General features: G+C 37.6%; 1 protein-coding gene and 1 long non-coding RNA gene across 4 annotated transcripts in view; one reads left to right on the top strand and one right to left on the bottom strand.

Moving 5' to 3' along the window:
- Nucleotides 1-15,270, bottom strand: part of LOC117075393 (complement receptor type 1) — a 221,972-nt gene extending 206,702 nt beyond the window's left edge. For all 3 annotated transcript variants that reach the window (XM_033197702.1, XM_033197703.1, XM_033197705.1), the window contains exons 1-3: nucleotides 15,018-15,270; nucleotides 14,286-14,385; nucleotides 8,820-8,905 (exon numbers count right to left, since the gene is read on the bottom strand). In XM_033197702.1, coding sequence (XP_033053593.1) covers nucleotides 8,820-8,905; nucleotides 14,286-14,347 — 148 coding nt within the window. In that variant the 5' untranslated portion in view covers nucleotides 14,348-14,385; nucleotides 15,018-15,270. The remainder of the gene's footprint in view (nucleotides 1-8,819; nucleotides 8,906-14,285; nucleotides 14,386-15,017) is intronic.
- Nucleotides 956-2,213, top strand: LOC117075403. Its single transcript, XR_004433985.1, has 2 exons — nucleotides 956-1,098; nucleotides 1,982-2,213. It is a non-coding gene; the product is annotated as an uncharacterized LOC117075403 (long non-coding RNA).
- Nucleotides 15,271-22,670: the final 7,400 nt, after the last annotated feature.

Genomic DNA, 22,670 nt, shown 5'->3' with positions numbered 1-22,670 from the left:
TTCATACAGAATTGATAGAATTGCAATAAGAAGGAAACATACCAGAAAGAGCTCATATATGGGTATGTTTTCATTTAGGATCTTTATGATAGAGAGAACCTCTTCAATGATTAGAAGAAACACAAGATGCAAGTAAAGATTTTATTACGGGCTGGGGGTACACGGCACGCCTGAAGATCACACAAAGGTTGGTCTGCGAGGAATGGAGAGAGAGAGAGAGAAGGGGACCCATCGCCAACGCCTTTATTGGGGACCAGAGTATGACCCAGCAGGCATCTCCCATGGGGAGTTCTAACTGGTGAGTTTAAAGAAAGCAGGCACATGTTCCAGGAAGGCATGCTGCGACTGAGAGGTGGTCAGGGCAGCATATCTGCGAAGTCCATGCAGGGCACAGAGGTCAGGGACGCTAGTCAAGTAGGTTTTATCTAGCTGTCCCATAGAGAGGTGGTCACCAGGAGGCAGTTTTATAAGGCAGATATCTGGCTCGACCACGTTGAAAACTGGGAGGAGGTACAGAACTAGAAAGGGCATTAAGGGTGACTAAGCTCTCCTTCTGGCACGAGAAAGCTAAACATATTCTAAATGGATGCTGAGGCAACATAAAAATTATAAGAATTCACTACCGTGTAAATATAAATAGAGACTGTTTTTATAAAGACAACAACAACAGTTATGTCTTTGAAATATAGAATACATGTAAATTGTTAACTCAAGTGTAGCCTAAAGCCTTACATAGTTTAAGCTCAGCCTAAAGGTTTCTCCATACACTGCGAACTGTAACAACTGAAGATGTAAACAGACTGTAGACCATTCTTATGCCAATCATCGAGTTTTGGCCAATCAAATGTGGCCAACTGTTTGAACTGTCTTCAAATAAGGCAAACGCTGAGCTATAACCAATCCGGCTGTTTCTGTACCTCACTTCTGTTTTCTGTGCATCACTTTCCTTTTTCTGTTCATAAATCCTCTTCCACCACGCAACTGGGCAGGAGTCTCTGGCCTACTGTGGCTCGGGAGGCTGCCTGATTTGTGAATCGTTCGTTACTGAATTAAACTCTGTTAAATTTAATTCAGCTGAAGCTTTTCTTTCTGGAAAATGTATGACAACAATACAAAAAGAGGGAGAGGACACAAATGGAATTAAATATTAATAGTTTGGGTACTTGTGTTGTTTGGAGAGTGGTAAAAGCACAATTTTAGTAGACTATAGTAAATCAAGGATGTCTATCTCTAGAGTAGTCATTTAAGAATAACTTAAAAGCTACTGGGGAAAATAGAACAATAAAAATACTGGATAAATTAAAAAATGTGAGAAATGAGGAATAAAGGAACAAACACATGAAACAAATGGAAAACAAAAAATCAAGAGTTAGACTTAACAGTAACTAGATTAAATTTATTTATTTATTTTAAATTTGTATTATTAAATTTAAATATTCCAAACACACCAATGAACAACTAAGAAAGACTGAATAAAGCAACAAAACCTTACTATATGATGTTTATAAGAGAGAAGTTTTAAATATAAGACAAAGAAGGGCTGAAAGTAAAAGATTTAAAAAACACATAATATGAAAACAAGAAAAAAAGTTTATGTAGCTGTGTTAATGTACAAAGTAGATTTTAAGGCAAGAAGTATTATGAGAGGTAAAGAGAGACATTTCATTATGATAAAATAGTCAATTCAGCAGAAAGAATAAACCAAAAATTTCATGCATTTAATAACATGTTTAAAATACATAAAGTAAAGATTGCTAGAACAAAGAGGAAAGACAGGCAAATTCATAGTCATAATTTGGGATTGTAATGGGTTGAATAACCACTGTCCTCCTTAAAAAATATCTGTGTCCTAATCTCTGAAACCAGTGAATGTGACCCAATTTGGAGAGTCTTTGTAGATACAATCAAGTTAATGATCTTGAGTTGTGACCATCCTGGATTGCCAGGGTGGCCTCTAAATTCATGCCCAGTGTCTTTACAGGAGACAGAAGAGCAAAGGAAACATGCAGAGGAGAAGGTGACGAGAAGATGGAGGCCGAGAAGGAAATGATGCATCTATGAGCCAAAGAACATCAAAGACTGCCAGCAGCCACTGGAAGGAAGTCTGGAGAGAGGCACAAACCAGCTTGCAGATGGAACCAATCCTATTGACCTCTTAACTGGATTTCTGGCCTCCAAACTTTACGAGAATAAATTTCTCTTCTTTGAAGCCACCAAGTTTGTGGTAATTTGTTACAGCAGCCCTGGAAACTAATACAGATATTTTACACATGCCTCTTGGTAACGGAGAGAACAAGTGGAGGGCAAAAAGACTGTTCTAAACCACATTTTCCTAAATGACATTTCTAGAAAGTGAAGCAAAATAACTACATTCGTTTCAAGTGCATATGTAACATTTTACCAAAATCGTCCATATTCTGGGCTATAAAACACATCTCAAGAGGTCTCAAATGATTAAATTAATGAAATAATGGTAACTATAAGATCTTTAAATATTTAGAAATTAAGCAATGCCCTTCTAAATAGCCTGTGGGTCAGAGGAGATATTAAAGGGGAAATTAGAAAGCTTTTATGTACAATGATAATAAAAATATAAAGATTGTGGGAAATAAATACAACAGTTTTAGGGAAAAATTTATAGGTTAAATGTACATATTAGAAAAATAAAGGTTGGAAACAAATTAATTAGTGTCAAGAATCTAGGAATGGAGGAGTACCCAAAGCTTAAAGCAGAAATCAATAAAAGAGAAAATAATCATACACTAAAGAAAAAACAAGAAAGTTAAAAGTTGTTTTTCTGAAAAGCTTAGGAAAATTGATAAGCCCCAGTAAAACTAATCAAGGAAAAAGAAGCAAAAGATATTACCAATATCAGAAATTAATGAGCGTAAGGGTATCACTACAGAACTTACAGGCATCCAAAGGCTAGTATGAGGATATAATAAACAGCATTATGCTGATAACATAGGAAATCTAAATAAAATGAGTAAATTCCTTGAAAAATATAACTACCCAAATGAATTCAATAAGGTATAAAATAATAAATAGTTTTATAGCTATTAAAGAAATTAAATCCTGACAACAGCAACAACAAACCCTCAGGTCCAGATTGTTTTGCTGCTGAATTCTTCCAAACATATAAGGAAAAATAATGTTAATGTTACACAAATTATTCCAGAGACTAGAAAAAAATAAATAATTTTTAACACATTTTGTGAGGCCAACATAATCTTGATGCCCAAACCTGATAAGGATATTAAAATAAAAGCAAATTATAATCCAAGATCTCTTGAGAATATAAATGCAAATTTTCTAAACAAAATATTATGAAACTGAATCCAGTAATATTTCCAAAGGATGATACAATGATCAAAGTGAGGTTTACCTTGACTGATTTTAAACATTAAATCAATGTTACAATGTTACAATAAAAATATGAGCAATCCTGCACACACACACACATGCATACTCCCCATACATAGGATAATCATTTATAACACATCACAAACAACATATGTTTATTCTAAGAATTCAGTGTTTGTCTTTTAAACATCAATCAATGTAATATATTACATTCACAGAGTGAAAAAGAAACATGATAATCTCAATACATGCATAGTGATCAATTATTACTAAAAGATTTATAAATCTTTTAGTAATTAGAAATAAAGGGGAGTTTCCTTAATCTAATAAAGGATATCATGCAAAAACTACAGCATACATCATGATTTATGATGACTATTAAAAGCCTTGTAGTCTTGTATCATTTCTTCTATTCAATATTGTACTGGAGGTTCTAGCAAATGTAATAAAGCAAGAGAAATAAACAAAAGACATAAGAAAGGAAAAAATGTAAAAACTTTGTCAGATTCATAGATGACATAATTACACAGCAAATTCAAAAGAATCTACAGGTAAACTATTCAGTTTATAAGTAAATTTAACAAAATTGCTGGAGCTGAGATGAAACAGGTGCATATCTAAGAGTAAATAATTAGAGAAAGAAATTTTAAAAATAAGATGTAAAAATAAAGATAATGAAATATGTACATGACTTCTATAATGTAAATTAACAAGCATTATTAAAAGAAATTAAAGAAGACTTCAAAATGTGAGGATATATCATATTCATAAATTTGAACTTCAAAACTGTAAATTTTTTACTTGTCCACAGATTGATCTTACCGAGTCAACAGAAACTTACTACAAATTCAAGTAGGATTCTTTATGTAGAAATTGACAAATTGATTCTAAATTTTATATGGTAATGCAAAGGGCCAAGAATCACCAAGTAAATCTTGAAGATGCACATAGTTAGAAGATATATGCCACCAGATATCAAATCTTAATGTAATGTGATAGTAATTAAAATTTTAATGCAGGACTATAGTTTATTTGCCATTATAGTATGGCAGATAAACTAATGTATGGCAAATAAACCAATGAAACAGAACCTCTCTGGAATGAGAGCCACATATAAGGTCACCTGACTTATGGTCATGGTATTGCATTGTAGTATGCAAGGAATAGTCTTTTTAATAAATGATGTTAGATCAATTGCCTATCCATAAGAAACAGGGCTTTGTCACCTGGGCTGTAGTGCAGTGGCACCACCATAACTCACTGAAGCCTTGAACTCCTGTGCTCAAGGGATGCTCCCACCTCAGCCTCCCAAGTAGCTGGGACTATAGGCGTGTGCCACTGAGTCTAGCTAATTTTATTTATTTATTTTGTAGAGACAGAGTCTCAGTTTGCTGCCCAAGCTGGTCTTGAACTCCTGGCTTCAAGCAATCTTCCTGCCTTGGCCTCCCAAAATGCTGTGATTATAGACATGAGCCACCTCACTTGGCCCAACTGCTCAAGTAGAATAGAAAAAGCAGTAACTGGAAAAAAATAAACACTCATAAATTGAATATTATTAAAATGTAGAACTTTCATAACCAAAAGACATCATTAAGAAGGAAAAAAGAAAAGCCATAGCCTGAAAGACAATGTTTGTGTTATATTTATTAGAAAACATGAGAATATTTAAGAACTTCTACAAAACAATAAAACAGTAGACAAACTAGTAAATAATAGGCAAAAGTTTGGAATAGGCACTTCGCAAACATATGAAAAGGTACTCAGGATCATCAATGACATACAACATAATCATAAAGAAGACCCAACAATCCTTCATGCAAAAACAAAAATGACTCTTCCAAACATAACATTGAGATGAAGCTGGACACAAAAGAGTACCTATTTTTTGATTCCTTTAATATAAAATTTAGGAAGCGGCAAAACTATTAGTGTTATAAATCAGAATACTGGTTATTTTGGGAAGATAACTGGGAAAGGTCATCGGGAAGGCTTCTGGGCTGCCGATAGTGTTCTATATCTTAATCTGAGTGCCTTTTACATGGATGCGTTTACTTTGTAAAAATCCATTGAACTGCATAATTAAGATGTGTGCACTTTACTATATATATATGTTATACTTCAGCGAAAAGTCTACATGGTACAGGAAAATTGCTGGGGGAAAAAAAAAGACCTCCCAACAAAGTAAACTCCAGGCCATATGGCTTTTCTGGTGAACTCTTTTTAAACAAGAAATAATACCAATCTTATATAAACCGTTACTAGGAAACAAATATATGAAACACTACCAGCTGACTTTATAAGACTGTCATAAGTTTGATGTCAAAATCTTAAAAGGACGTTACAAGAAACAAAGTTACAGTCTAATCTCTAGAATAGGAATGGAATGAAGAAAGTGTTCTGGAATTAACTGGCGGTGCTGGTTGCCCAATGTCTTAGTCTATTTGGACAGCTATAACGAAATACTATAAACTGATTAGCTCGTACACAACAGAAATTTATTTCTTTTAGTTGTGGAGGCTAAGGAGTTCAGGACCAACCTCTCTGGCAGATTCAGCATTTCCTCCCATGGCAGGAGGGGCAAAGGAGCTCTTCTGGGCCTCTCTTATTAGGATGCTAATCCCGTTCGTGACAGCTCTGCTCTCATGATCTTATCACCTTCCAAAGGCCTCACTCCTTAATGTCATCACCTTAGGGGTAAGGATTTCGACATATGGATCTGGGGTAGACTCAAACATTCAGACTATAACATACAACTTTGTGAATATACTAAATACCACTGAACTGTGTAATTTAAAAAGGTAACTTTTATGATACATGAATTATACTTTAATAGAAACATCTAAAATGTATCATAAAAGCATATTTGCCATATATAAAAATGATTAAATATTATGACCAAGTTGGTTTATTTTAAGAATGTAAAATTGAAATTCAAAATTATTTGCCTTTCAAAAATGTACTCAAAACAGTTTGTTACATTAACAGAAAAAAGAGAAACAGATATAATTACATCAATACATGTAACTGAAGTGTTCAATAAATTTCAACATGATTCAAAGACAAAAAACTTTTAATAATGAAGAATATGTGAGAATGTCCTTAATTCAAAAATGATTATCTACAAAAAGCCTACAGTAGACACCAACTTAATGGTGAAATGTTTTAAACTTTAACTTTGAGATGTGGAACAAGACAAGGATGGCATCTATTGGTACCAATGTTCAATGTTACACTGGTGGTCCTAGCCAGTGTGATAAAGAAGAAAGAAAATAAGGAAATAAGGAAGGAGGGAAAGAAGGAAGGAAAGAAGGAAAGAAGGAAGGGAGGAAGGAAGGGAGGAAGGGAGGAAGGGAGGGAGGGAGGGAGGGAGGGAGGGAGGGAAGGAGGGAGAGAGGGAGGGAAAGAAAAAAGAAGACAAAGAGTTAAATAAAATTATAATTATCTGGGGGTTTTGTACAGTGTCAACCAGCCAATTTGGAATTAAGTTTTCCAGACTTAGTTTCTCTGTATGGTTCTGGACTAGGGTTACAGCATGAGAAATTAGCTGATATTTGAGAGGCAGAAGTTAAGCAACAGCCATTCCACTCTGAAGGTCATCTTTGGATAGAGCTGGTGAGGCACAGTGCAGGAGTGGAGGGTTCAGAAGATAGACCTTTCACCAGAGACTTGAGAAATACATTCACATGGGGAGTTTCAGCATCCTCTGCGTCGGCTCATTCTCTGTAGGGCAGGAACGACAATGGGAAGTGTTGCCATTGAACTGGGTTCTCTGAATTCACTTGGGGACCAAAGGACCTCAGGGTGGCAGAGTCCAAGTGGCAACACTTAATGTCAGAGACAATGGGGGTTCTTGTAATGGATATTAGAGCTGAAACAGCAATCAGAATGATTTGACTGAAGAGAATATTGTTACTGGGCTAATTGATCATGGAGTCTCTAAAACCGAAGTAGATGGATAGCCGACTAAAGTATTCCTTGATGTGTATAAGTGGAGGAGATTTAGGTCAAGTGAATAAGAGTCTGACTTGAATTATTGCAAAAGAAGTTCATTGTTCATCAACAATTCCTAGACTTGAACAGTTTATAGACCCAGAGCAGCACAAACGGATGGGAGACTGGATCCTTTTGAGGAAGCACCTGCTACACAGTCAAAAGCATGTATTGTAAATCTTCCCCTAGCCTTCTCCAAGAAGACCTGAAGTCATTTACCAGGATTTAGATATAGAGAGTTTACAGAACTAGAAACAGAGATAAAAACATAGATATAGGTATAGGTGTATTATTATATTTTTGTTTTCTCTATTTTACTATTTTTTTCATATTTCCAAGAAAATTTCTATTCCAATTCCATGTCATCTTGTTATAGATTTCAAATAAGACGAAAGGTTTCCCAATTTGTTTTACAAAATGACAAAATTGTTTCTTAAAGTGGATAAACAGCAATAAATGTGTGACCAATGTCATTTGTAAATTTAGATTCTGAAGCTCATAAACTTTCTAGTAAAAGGAACATTTTTAAATGCCAAGAAGAAAAGAAGAAAAGTCCCCAAGTTACCTAAAGAGAACAGTAAGACAAAGATGTTATACACTGTATTTCTCTCAGCCTCAGCCTGGCCCTCACTACATAGGTGTATTATTTTTTAATAAAATGAGATCTTGCCATATATGCCATTCATCTGATTCTTTTCCCACATAAAGCACATCTCTTTCTAGTCATTAAGTGCTTCTTTATGCTATCATTTTTTATGGCTGAATACCATGCCAGTGTATGGATATACTTTTTTCCATTCTGCATAGCTATTTTATGTTTCTTAGGGAATTCTTTATAGTGATCATTTGAACACATCTTTTTCCTCCTAGTAGATTATTTCCAAACCATAGTTTAAAATATTTAGGTTGCTCTAACATTTTAACTAATATAAATGATGCTGCAATGAAAAGTTTATACCAAACTGCTTTAAAAAGTGTGTGATTATTTCGTAAGTATAAATTCTAAGAGGTAGGTTAAAATATATGCCCACTTCTGAGGTTAATAGTGCATGGTGCCTTTCGAGAGGATGTGTTGATCTCGTGGTGCGTGAGAGTCCAGGTTCTTCCACAGCTTCACTAACCTTGAAGAGCATAAATGTTAAAAATCTTTACTGATTTGCCAAGCAGGATGATTATTATACTGGAGGTGGTAGAACCACCATAATTTCAAGTTTATTGAAGTAAAATCAAGTTTGAAGGATTTTATGTATTTAAGCCCCCAGAATTAGAAAAGACACATCCCAGGATAAGGAAGAACTTAAGGAAAGGGTTGCCAGGAACCCTGTAGGAATATTCGAGAACATTACGGCTGTCTTCAGCCATGTGAAGGACAGATTGCACAGAAGGAATTCGGTTAAGGTTTTATTATTCCAGAGAAAAATTAGAATGTATCAGTAAAAGAAAGAGGAAGGGATATTTCAACTCACTCTCACAAACAGGTGTTTCATTATCCCAAATGACAGTATTGCCTGAGATGATGCATGTGGCGGACGAGGAACCAATGAGTCGGTGTCTAGAGGCAAAAAATAAGGAATATTATGTTCCAAAGACACAGGTCAACTATCCAATTAAGTTACTACTTCCAGAGATTACACTGTTACAGAATCAGAGGGACATTTTCCACTTGTCAAAGGATTATCTATCACCTTCCCAAGTTTCACATTCTTTTTGGGACTTTTGGACTTCCTTTTTCTTACCTTCTCAATTGGGTGAGCTTTCTCTTCTTTATTACCTTATGACACTTTTTTATGCAAATCTAAGATGAATTACAGTTTTTCCTACAAATTTCATTTTTTAAAAGATAATACAACTTCTTGAGTGCAGGGAAGCTGTAATATATATACATGTATACGTGTGTATGTAGTCGTGTTGCATGTATTTCTTTGCCTTAAAAGTGTGAATGTATGGATGCATGGGTGGGCTTTTATCAACAAGATTCATCGAAGAAGGCCAAATAGGCCATTCACAGTGGCTCACCCCTGTAATTCCAGCACTTTGGGAGGCTGAGGCAGGAGGATTGCTTGAGCTCAGGAGTTCAAGACGAGCCTGGGTAATACAGTGAGGCACTGTCTCTACAAAAAATTTATTAAAAATCCAGGCATGGTGGCACATTCCTGCAGTCCTAGCTACTCAGGAGGCTGAGGCAGGAAGACCGCCTGAGCTGGGAAGGTTGAAGCTGCAGTGAGCACTGATCATGCCACTGCACTGCAGTCTGGGCAAAAAAGCAAGACCTTGTCTCAAAAAATAAGAAAGAAAAAAGGAAAGAAAGAAAGAAGAAAGAAAGAAAGAGAAAGAAGAAGGAAAGAAAGAAAGAAGAGAAAGAAAGAGAAAGAAAGAGAGAGAGAAAGAAAGAAATAAAGAAGAAAGAAAGAAAGAAGAAAGAAGAAGGAAGGAAGGAAAGAAAGAAGGAAAGAGAGAAAGAGAAGAGAGAAAGAAACAAAGAAAGAAGAAGGAAAGAAAGAAAGAGAAAGAAAGAAGAAAGAAAGAAAGAAAAAAGAAAGAAAAAAGGAAGGAAGGAAAGAAGGAAGGAGGAGGGAAGGAAGGAAGGAAGGAAGGCAGGAAGAAAGGAAGGAAGGAAGGGGATTCATAACTAGAAGCAAAGGAAATCCAGGCTGACCAAAAAGAATTGAGCACTCATTTTATACTTAAAATATTAAGTCAGCAATTCTCAATTAGTATATCTCAAACTGTTCAAAGTGTGCCATAAATGTGGAATAATTTATGACATTTATTTTACTTCACCTTAGACTCTGTTGTGATAGATGGTTGGGTGAAACTAGTCATAGTGAGGGTAGGGTCAAACTTGATAGTACTATACATGAAGGAATGAAGCAATATCAAATAACAGTCGCGGTTATTGGTTTAGCAGAGAACTTTGCTTTATGAGTATGTAAGAAAACCTGGCAACATAAAGCTTTATTCAAACAACAAAATAGTGCCAAATGGAGATCAAATAAATAGTGAGACAACAGTGGGTGCTTCTGAAGACACTTGATGCACTGTTACATTATAGTAGTGATTTATGATGTACTTATTAATGACTTCAATATCATTTTGTTGTTGTTGTTACTTTTTTTGAGACAGATTTTCACTCTTGTTGCCAAGGCTGGAGTGCAATGGTGCGATCTCAGCTCGCTGCAACCTCCACCTCCCGGATTCAAGAGATTCTCCTGCCTTAGCCTCCTGAGCAGCTGGGACCACAGGTGCCTGCCACCACACTTGGCTGATTTTTGCATTTTTAGTAGAGATGGGCTTCACCACGTTGACCAGGTTGCTCTTGAATTCCTGACTTCAAGTAATCCGCCCACCTTAACCTCCCAAAGTGCTGGGATTACAGCCACCACACCCAGCCTCATTTTGTGTTTTAATGCCTTCTAGTATCCCACCAAAAATGAAATCATTTTCGATTGTACTGCCAACAGACATACACACAAGTATGAAGTATGTGAACAAATGAAGTGAAGAAGGGCTGCAATCCTGTATGTGCGCCTCCTTCTGTCTATTTGTCTTAGGAACAAGGGATCCTGGAGACTCCTCTGGCTTTTGACCTCACTGAGGTTATTTCTCAAAGTGTTCTTTTTGATTTTCTAATCACGGGGGTTGGGATAGGAATGGTGAGGCAAATTCAAATTTAAGTTGGCATTTTTTTCTTCCATACTATTGTTCAGTGCTGTAGTGCTGAACATTTTAAATGTGAGTCAAAAGATAACTTTATGTTCACTGATCAAGGGGAACAGATAGAAAAATATTTTAATTTATTAAACTTGTCTCTCAAAGTAGATTAAGCGATTGAACAAATAATAGTTTGAACACCTCTCATTCAGAATGTTTATGAGGAAGTAAAGCAGAGAGATGAAATCCATGCTACTTATTGTTAAGGGAAGCTCTCATATGCATTTGAACAGATTGAAGCCTTTACATCCTACCCTATCTTTTTGGATCTCCTGGGGAAGAGAGCGTTGTGGATTCACAAAGTTAAGCCATGGTTCAGCAAAAGCCATGATCATTTCATTACCAGAAACCACATACAGCATGTGGGTAAACATGTCTAGACTTTTGGGAGTCTCCTCCCCAGGGCCCGAAGAGGGACAGTGAAGCCTGGGATATTAGTCCCATTTCCATTTTCCTTCTTAATCTATGTGCCTTGAACAAGGTGGATGGGTTAGGAAAAAATGAGAATAAAAAACAAATTTTGCAAATTATTTAGGTTAACACATTTTCTTTTTTTCTTTCTTTCTTTTTTTTTTTTTTTTTTTTTTGAGACAGAGTTTCGCTCTTTTTGCCCAGGCTGGAGTGCAATAGCGCGATCTCGGCTCACTGCAACCTCCACCTCCCAGGTTCAAGTGATTCTCCTGCCTCAGCCTCCAGAGTAGCTGGGATTACAAGCATGCACCACCATGCCTGGCTAATTCTGTATTTTTAGTAGAGATGGGGTTTCTCCATGTTGGTCAGGCTGGTCTTGAACTCCCAACCTCAGGTGATCCACCCGCCTCGGCATCCCAAAGTGCTGGGATTACAGGCATGAGCCGCTGCGCCCGGCAGTTAGCACATTTTCAACCTTAAATAATCAGATCCAGAAAATATATTTAAGGATAGAGTTTATTTGAGTGCAAAGCTTAAAGGTAGCCACATGGAAGACTCCAACTCCGAATGAATGGGGTCAGCACTCCAAAGTGGAGGATGTAAGGTATCACTGATATAGGCAGAGACAGAGAAATTTTAGCAGGATTATATTTTCCATATGGGACCATGCGTAGTTACAGCACTTTGATTTGTTACAGATTGCTACGTTCCAAGGAAGATTACTTTATTGCTCCCCAAAAAAGGGTAGTGATCTGAGGGGAAGCCCATCCCCTTGGAAATATAGTAAGAACTTAAAAAAAAACTTTTTATTTTGAGACAATCAGATTCACATGCAGGGTATAGTACAGAGAGATCCCAGGTACACTTTACTCAATTTTCCCCTAATAATAACATTTTGCAAAGCAATAGTGCAACATCAACATTAAGATATTGACATAGTTCTAATCCACAAATTTTGTTCAAATTTCCTGTTTTACCTGTACTTATTTGTGTGCATGTCTGTTTATGCACATGTGCCTGTGTATTTATGTCTATGCAGTTTTAAAAAATAGACTTTGTGTTTTAGCACAGTTTTTGGTTCACAGCAATAACGAACAGAAGATACAGAGATTTCCTATGTACTCCCTACCCCTACACATGGATAGCCTCCCCTATTATAAACATCCTTCACCAGGGTGGTACATAATTTTGCAACTGATGAACTTACACTGACACATCATGGTCACCCCAAGTCCATAGTTTATATTAGGGTACACTCTTGGTATTGCACATCATATGATTTTGGATAAATTTACTATGACATGTACCTACTGTGATGGCATCATACAGAGTAGTTTCACTACCCTCAAAAATCTGTGCTCTGCCTATTCATCCCTGCTTCTTCCCTAACCCCTGGCACTGCTGATCTTTTTATGTCTCCATAGTTTTGCATTTTCCAGAATGCTGTATAGTTGGAATCATATACTACATAGGCTTTTCAGATTGGCTTCTTTCCCTTAGTAATAGTGAAAGAAGGTTCATTATTTAAGGTTCCTCTGTGTCTCTTCATGGCTTGATAGCTCATTTCTTTTTGGTATTGAATAATATTCTATTGTATGGATGTACCACAGTTTATCCATTCCCTTGCTAAAGGACATCTTGATTGCTCCCAAGCTTTGACAATTATGAATAAAGCTGTTATAAACATCTGCGTGCAGATTTTTTTTTGTGTGAAGCTGAGATTTCAATTCCTTTAGATAAATAAATACCAAGGAGGATAACTGTTGGATAATATGGTAAGAGTATGTTTATTTTTATAAAAAACTGCCAAAACGTCTTTCAAAGTCGTGGTACCATTTTGCATTCCTACCAGCAATGCATGAGAATTATGTTCCCCTCACCCACGAAATATATGCACGTCTTAATCCCCAGTTCCTATTAATGTGACCTTATTTGGAAACACGGTCTTTGGAGAGGCAATCAAGTTAAGATGAAGTCGTTAGTGTGGGCCCCAATCCAATATGAGTGATGTCCTTATTGAAAGAGAGAATTCTGGGCTGGGTGCGGTGGCTCACGCCTGTAATCCCAGCACTTTGGGAGGCCGAGGCGGGTGGATCACGAGATCAGGAGATCGAGACCATCTTGGCTAACACGGTGAAATCCCCTCTCTACTAAAAAACAAACAAACAAACAAAAAAAAACTTTGGACACAGAGGGAAGACAGCCATTTGAGGACAGAGACAGATACTGGAGTTCTGCTGCCACACGCAAAGGCCTGGGGCTTCAGAAACTGGAAGAAGCAAAGAGGGATCCATTCCTACAGATTTTTTGGAGGGAGCATGGCTCTGGCTCTGCCAACACCTTGATTTTGCACTTCCAGCCTCCAGAACAGAACTGCAAAAACTTCATTTGTATGAAGCCACCTGTTTTGGAGTACTCTCTTACAGCAGCCCTAGCAAACTATTTGTGCTATTACCATTACAATTTCTCTCACACAGCTGCTCAATGGCCTTCCTTTTCTTCCAGCAATGTCTACTTTGGGTTAAGGCTGTTTGTGTGCTTTGAGTATACTCTTCCCCCATTTTCTTCCTTCTCACCCAATGAATGCCACACTTTTCATATATGCACACCCTTGGTTTCCAGCAAGGATACAGATGGTTTTCCCCCTGATTTTGTCATACCTTTGTTCATTTCAGTCAATAACTAAACACCTGTGTTGAAGCCTTTAAAGAGCAGATGGTAATAGCTTAGTTGTCCTTTCTGAGATGTGACTAGAAGGTAGTATGGCTGTGCTAGAACTCTTGAACCAAGAGATGTTGCTGCCAACTCACCCTTTATTACAAGAATAATTAATTTGGGATTCGAACTGGATGTCTTTGATCACATGCACCATGCCATTCACAGGATCTTTAGGATTATGACATGATTTACCTACAGGAAAGAAACAGAATTTTGGAGCCAAGTAGAGCAAACTGAATGTTTTTTCAGTACATAAGGTCTCAACCTGCCTGTAGCTTACTGAGGAACACTCGCAGTTCTGATGGTTCCACAGATTTTGCTACCTTGAGGAAACTCACCAGACTGCCTCGGGATCAGTTCCCTTTCAAAAACAAACTTCCCTTTCAGATCTGTTTCATTCCCATATTATGCCTCCCAGAAAAATGTAAATTTTGTTATTATCTGTAATTCAATTCAACTGGTATAATCCAAAGATCTCAAAGCCCAAGATTTTCACATCTTTTAGTTATTTAATCCACTTCTCTTTCTTGTCCCAAGCCATTCATTACTTAATTTTAGTCATGAAAATGGGAGACCCCCAGTGAATGGGGATTTTCCCTCAATCATGTCCTGTGATGGCTGTTTCTCAGGAAATAAACTTGTAATGAAGGCTCCAGGAACTCAAAGCAGTAACAAGGTATGATCTACAAGAATAATTCTCTTATATATTTTGCACCTTGGCAAACTAATTGTCATATGCAACTCAGTCACAAAATTTGAACAAATTGAATCAGATCTTACAGATGTTTGACTAACAGAGGGGTTCCCACTCCAGAGTTACTTACGTGTGCACTTGTCCTTAGCACTTGTCCAGACTGAGTTTTTTAGGCAGATGATAGAAAATGGTCTTCCATAATAACCAGGGCGGCATTCATACTTCAGATGTGTCCCAACGGGAAACTCAGATGCATCAGTTAGGTTGGTAGGCCTGGCAAATGGAAGCCGTTCCGGGGCATTGCATTGACCTGGAGATCAAGACCATAGCAGCATCAAAGTTAATGAAGAAATTACCATACTTTTTTCTTTTCTTTTTTGAGACAGAGACTGGCTCCATTACCCAGGCTGGAGTGCAGTGGCGCTATCTTGGCTCACTACAACCTCTGCCTCTTGGGTTCAAGCAATTGTCCCTACCTCAGCTTCCTGAGTAGCTGGGATTACAGGTGCCCACCACCATACCTGGCTAATTTTCGTATATTTAGTAGAGATGGGGTTTTACCATGTTGGTCAGGCTGGTCTCGACTCCTGACCTCAGGTCATCTGCCCACCTTAGCCTCCCAAAGTGTTGGGATTACAGGAGTGAGCCACCGTGACCCTGTTGAAATTCCCATTCTACTTTCTCTTTCTCTCCAATATACTACATAGATGTGATCAAAAAAGAAAAAGAACACTTCGGTAATAGCCTAGGTGTGCAGGAGTGGTGGCTCATGCCTGTAATTCTAGCACTTTCAGAGGCTAAGGTGGGTGGATCACTTGAGGTCAGGAGTTTGAGACCAGGCTGGCCAACATGGTGAAACCCTGTCTCTCCCAAAATATAAAAAGTTAGCAGAGCATGATTGCATGTGCCTGTACATGTGCCTGTGCACAGCTACTTGGGAGGCTGAGGCAGGAGAATTGCGTGAACCCAGGAGGTAGAGGTTGCAGTGAGCCAATATTGTGCCACTGCACTCCAGCCTGGGTGACAGAGCAAGATTCCATCTTAATAATAATAATAGCAAAAGCACTGATTCCTTTAGAACAGTGGTCCCCAACCTTTTTAGCACCTGGGACTGGTTTTGTGGAAGACAATTTTTCCTGGAATGGAGGGTGCAGGGGAATGGTTTTGAGATGAAACTGTTCCACTTAGATCATCAGGCATTAGATTCTCATAGGGAACACGCAACCTAGATCCCTAGTATGCACAGTTCACAATAGGGGTTTTGCTCCTATGAGAATCTAATGCTGCCACTGATCTGACAGGAGGTGGAGCTCAGACAGTAATGCTTGGCCGCTCACCTTTACTGTTCTGGCCAGTTCCTAACAGGCCACCAGACAGTACTGGTTCATGGCCCAGGGGTTGAGGAAACCTGCTTTAAAAGATGCCTCAGAAATAAGCTCCTTTTTAAAAAATCAGCATCCATCCATTCAAAAAGTCTCTGCTAGCTTGAAGGAAACTAAGCTATTTATATCATCTTTCACTAAAGGAGGAGCTGCATTTCACAGCTTCAAAATTTAATTAATCAGTAAGTGCCTGTGCTGTGACTTCATCTCTCCCATCATCATGCATAATTCTTTCTTGTAATGAGATCAGTCAGTGAATCCAATCTGTTAATATTTATTCAAATCTTCTAGATGCTTACTGATTTTGGGGGGCTACTTGTTTTACTAGATACTAAATGAGTTGTACTAAAATATTTTATTTATTGTTCCTTTGTCTATTTCTTTTTATAATGTTGTCCATCTATTATTTTATATATTTTGAGGTTATCAGGATTATAAAAAGTTAAATTGCTATATTTTATGGTAGAGCAACCTTCTTTGTTATAATAAAATATCTCTATCTCTAGAAATGAATCTTGCCTAAAATTCTACTTTGTTTACTTTATTTGTGGGACAAATAAAAAATAAATAATGAGTTGGGAGATCTACTCCCCAATATATAAATGTTTACTTTGAATATACAGTAGTCACCCACGTATCTGTGGGGACATGTTCCAAGATATTAGCCAATACCTGAAACCTCAGATAGTACCAAACCTGATAGCTATCAACTAGAACACATTTCTGTTCACATCTTCCACCCACAAATTTAATGCCTTTCCCCTCTTAACTAAGCACTTAACATGCACTGTGGTTGTAACTTTTGCAGTTTGAAATGTGACAAAAAAACTAGCACAAATTTATTTTTCCTTCTTCACAATTTCATCGTTAGAAGATTCCTTCTTACCTTAGGTCTTAGCAACTTTAACATACAATGTTTTTCTTTCCTTATTAAATGGACAACTTTCACCTTTTCACTTAAAGGAAGCACTTGCTACTAAACTGGACCCTAATGGTAATGAACTCCCCTATTAGGCTCAGCTAAAATTTTGAGAATCTATATGGAAAGGTGTGGTAGGCTAAGTAAGGACCTCTCAAAGATATCCATGTTCTGATCCCTGAAGCCTGTGAATGTGACCTGTAATGGTAAAAGGGCTTTGCAGATGTGATTAAGTATCTTGAGATGTACAATTTATCGGCCGGGCGCGGTGGCTCAAGCCTGTAATCCCAGCACTTTGGGAGGCCGAGACGGGCGGATCACGAGGTCAGGAGATCGAGACCATCCCGGCTAACGCGGTGAAACCCCGTCTCTACTAAAAAATACAAAAATCTAGCCGGGCGAGGTGGCGGGCGCCTGTAGTCCCAGCTACTCGGGAGGCTGAGGCAGGAGAATGGCGTAAACCCGGGGGGCGGAGCTTGCAGTGAGCTGAGATCCGGCCACTGCACTCCAGCCTGGGCGACAGAGCGAGACTCTGTCTCAAAAAAAAAAAAAAAAAAAAAAAAAAAACAATTTATCCTGGGTTATCCAGGTGGGCCTTAAATGTAATCACAAAGGTCCTCATAAAAGGGAGGCAAGAGGGTGAAAGGAGACAGAAGTAAGATATTTAAAGACACTATGGTGCTGGTTTGGAAGGTAGAGGAAGGAGGCCATGAGCCAAAGGATGGAAGCAGACCCTGGAAACTGGAAAGAGCAAGAAAACTCCTGCTCCCCTGGAGCCTCCACAAGGAACACAGCCCTATGGATCTATTTTAGACGTCAGCCTCCAGAACTGGAAGAGAATACATTTCTGTTGTCTTAAGCCACTAAGTTTGTGAAAATTTGTTACGGCAGCAATAGAAAACTAATGCAAAAAGAGAATGGTATATAGTGTTAAAAATGTTGGGTTCATAGATTGAACTTTGAACCCAATGTCTTCTACTTAATGGCTATGAGGTTTTAGGCAAACTGCTTAATCTTGCTGAGCCTCAGTTTCATCTTCATAAAGGGAGTAATATTTTCCTACCAGGTTTGTAGAGAGAATCAGAAGTAGTATATGCTCTCACATACACAGAAGGCACTTCATAAGTTATACTTATGATTATTACCTTTAGAAAAGGGGGGGACTTCTAAGAGTTAAATTCTATTTTTCTGCTAAAGTGGGAGTGCTTGCTTTGCTTCCAAGAGTTTATTTTCTGCTCCTTTGCAGAGCTAGTTTGGAATGAGCCCATGTTTTCAGGAATGCACTGGATGACCTCAGTGATTGGGGACCTCAGCTCTCCTGAGTGAATGTGCCCCTGATTCAGCCTGGGACTTCTCTTCTGCATCTCATGAGCTCCATCATAGTGCCCATGGGACCCCGGACAGAGAGGAGAATTGCTAAGGTTGCCTTTTCCCTGTTGACAATGGCTTTAGTCAGAATTGGAAGCCTAACTCTGTGCTTTCTACTGAAGCAAAGGATGATGCTCCAAGAAAGCTCATATTTCCCACTTATTTTTCCCAGACAGCCTGTATCCATCATCACACATTTGCTTTATTAAGCCAGCAGTTGTTAAGCAAGGATGCCCTTGTCTACGTTTCGTGCTTCATCTCGTGCCACTCGGTCCCCTCACCAAGGTGTGGCCCTTTCCCCTTTTTCAGTTTCCCGAAGACACACATTTTTCCCCTGTCTATGACATTCCTTCTGTGTGATGCACTTTTATCTTCGCTCTGCCTTCGATTCTTCCTCCAGATGTTTGCTAAAATGGTACTTTCTTATCGAAGCCTTCCCTGGCCTGTCTATGGCCATACCACCCTGAACACACCCAATCTCATCTGAAGCCTTCCCTGACGCTCTTAGGGATTTGGAATCAAACTACTTCCCTCTACCCCACCCTATAATAATCCCTAGTCAGGCCCTTTCCTTTTCCTTTCATATCAATAATTGTTTGTTATTACAACTTGTGCCTTTTATCTTTGTGTGCTTTTAGAATGATCTATTTCTCTCAATAGATATTAGATATGAATAATTTAAAGGCAAGAGATGATATGTTTTTTGTACCTCTAAATTAATACCTAGTCCTGGTGCTTAACACTTAATTATAAGCACTCAATGCACATTTGTTGCAAAGAACAACAAATGAAGAATTACTTATAAAACTTAAAAAAAATCAAGAATTCAAACTATGTCCCCCAAATCTCTGATTTAGTTGGTCTAGTTTAGAGCCCAGGAGTCTACATTTTTAAAAATTTTCACAGCTGATTTTGATAGATAACAGCACTTTGAGAACCACTGTAAAAAAAAAAAAAAAAAACTGCGTAAAACAGTTGCTGTTATTTTCAGTGTTATGCATTCACCTTTCCTCTAATTGATACATGAGATGAAATACAATTTTGATATTTGTCTTATCCATTGATGCTGGACAAAGGAAGAAATTCCAAGTGAAGCACCTAGTGCCAAAAGCTGTATTAAGAGACAGTAAATGTCACAGCAAAGCTTGCAATGAGAGGATAGAACAAGACCTAAAGTAACAAAACAAATTGAATGAACCCTTCTTGGAAAGAAGTTCCTTCCCCTTACTTACATAATATTCTTACCTGCATAGTAGTATATGAATAGTGTAGGTAATTATAAAAAGTAAAGTTGTGTAATAGCTCAAAAAAGGAATATATGAGCCTTCAACAAAGAAAGCTTGATGTAGTTTCCTTTCCCTCATTTATTACTAATCCCTCAATTTGTGGCTAGTTCCTATGATAAATATATTAATATAAACTCCATAAACTGAAGACCTACCATAATTTTAAAAAGTTTTTATAGCTTTATTAAGATATATTACATACAATGATTGATGAGTATTTAAAGAGTACAGTTTGATTACTTATATATATGCCCTGCGAAACCATCACCAGATGAAGACAACAAACATTTCCATCATACTCTTCACCCCCACACAGTTCCCTCATGTCCTTCTGTAATACATCCAAACATCCACTTCCTTCTCTTGGCAATCGTCGGCCTATTTTCTCTTACTACAGATTGATTTGACTTCCTAAAATTTCATGTAACCCGAATCACTTCGTTTATATCCTATCGTATAAAGGAAATCACTCAGGTTTTTTTTTTTTTTTAATGTTTTAGCCTTTACACAACATAATTAGAGATCCATCTAGATTGCTGCACATATACAAATTGTTTCCTTTTTTTGCTGAGTAATATTCAATTGTATAAATATATCTTAATTTAGTTTATCCATTCACTTATTCAGGGACATTTGTATTCTTTCCACTTGTTGGTTATTACAAGCAAAACTGCTATGAAAATTCATGTACAAGTCTTTGTGTGGACATATGATTTCATTTCTTTTGGGTAAAAAACTAAGAGTAAAATGCTGAGTAACATGACAGGGTGTGTGTCTAAGGTTTTAAGAAACGGTTGAACTATGTTCTAAAGTTAATGTTGCAATTTTACCTGCCAAATAGCAATATATTATAATTCCAGTTACTCCACTTTATTGCCAAAACTTGGCTTGGTCGATCTTTTTAATGTTAGCCATTCTAGTGGGTATATATTGTTATCTCCTTTCGTTTATTTTTTTTTTCTTGTATGACTCAGCCCAATTTCATGCACCCCGGTTCAGACCTTCCATTCAAAGCAAGTTGATTTGTTCTGTGCTATACATACAATTAACACATCATCACTTTCATGTCTGTTCAAATATGAGCTGTCAACCCGAAGTACACTCTGCTTTCCCTTCTGCACACTTACCCTTTAAGGAATAGACTTGCACTTGCTTTGCTTAGGCACCTCTATCAGTTTAAAAAAAGAGCATGCGCTTTCATTTTTTTTTCTTTTTTTTTTTATTATTGTTATACTTTAAGTTCTAGGGTACATGTGCATAACGTGCAGGTTTGTTACATATGTATACTTGTGCCATGTTGGCGTGCTGCACCTATCAACTCGTCAGCACCCATTAACTCATCATTTACATCAGGTATAACTCCCAATGCAATCCCTCCCTCCTCCTCTCTCCCCATAATAGGCCCCCGTGTGTGATGTTCCCCTTCCCGAGTCCAAGTGATCTCATTGTTCAGTTCCCACCTATGAGTGAGAACATGCGGTGTTTGGTTTTCTGTTCTTGTGATAGTTTGCTAAGAATGATGGTTTCCAGCTGCATCCGTGTCCCTACAAAGGACACAAACTCATCCTTTTTTTATGGCTGCATAGTATTCCATGGTGTATATGTGCCACATTTTCTTAATCCAGTCTGTCACTGATGGACATTTGGGTTGATTCCAAGTCTTTGCTATTGTGAATAGTGCTGCAATAAACATACGTGTACATGTGTCTTTATAGCAGCAAAAAGAGCATGCACTTTCAAAAATATAAAGTTATAAATTATGTATGTACACAAATATATAAATTATATGCCTAAATATAAATTTTTGAAATTTAATACAGATAAAATAAACATTTTAAATGCTCTGTTAATCATGATCACTTAACACAATCATTAGTTCACATCTAAAGGGACAAAAAACAGCCACAGTGAGTTTCTCTGGTCACAGTAGTGAATGTAAAGCTGTATTTCAACTGTCTTCATGATACTTTCTAGATTTTTTGGTTTCATCAAGTTGTGATCAGTTGTGATCAGATTGACAGCATTTCTTTCTCTTAATGCCTCCAACAAAAGAAATGTGTATACATGTGTCTTTGCGGGGAGGGTGAGAGGGATTGTCAACTCTGCCATTTTCTTGTTTTCTGGAGTTGGTTTTATTGCAGTGATCTTCACCCAGTATTTCTGTGTAGGACACTTTTGATGTTACCCGTCCAAATGTGAAGGTTATTTTAGATAACAGTAGATAATATGAATCATACAACCACTCATCTGAGCATATGTAAACCAGAATAAAGCACAGAAAGCAAATTGGAACTTCCCTTCTTGCACCTTTACCTAGCAGTGATAACCAAACCACATCCTCCATGAGGACCACATGAGGGCGCCAGAGTCCACCCTACGTTAAACACTCCCTGTTAAAGCTTAATTCGTGTACTATTCTTGTGGCACACAATGTGGTCTATCCCCATGAATGTGAGCCGGAGAATATGTCTTTTGCTGTTGTTGGATGAAGTCACCTATATATGTCAATTATATCCAAGTGGATTGATGGTGCTGTTGAGTTCAAGTATGTCCTTACCAATTTTCTGCCTGCTGAATCTGCCCATTTCTGATAAAGAGACTTCAGCACCTTTATCTTTTCCTGATACCAGAAAAGATATCAGGATAGTACGTTCATCTATTTCTCCTTGCAGTTCTATCAGCTTTGCCCCACATATTTTGTTTCTCTGTCAGGTGGATACATATTAGATATTGTTATGTCTTTTTGGAAAATTAGCCCATTTATCATTATACAATGCCCCTCTTTATCCCTAAAAATTTTCCTTGGACTGAAGTCTGCTGTTTGAAGT

Source organism: Trachypithecus francoisi, unplaced genomic scaffold, assembly GCF_009764315.1.
Source record: "Trachypithecus francoisi isolate TF-2019V2 unplaced genomic scaffold, Tfra_2.0 Lachesis_group5, whole genome shotgun sequence".
Classification (NCBI taxonomy): domain Eukaryota; kingdom Metazoa; phylum Chordata; class Mammalia; order Primates; family Cercopithecidae; genus Trachypithecus; species Trachypithecus francoisi.
Note: the sequence above shows the minus strand (reverse complement) of the source record. Positions and strands in the feature narration are given on the sequence as shown.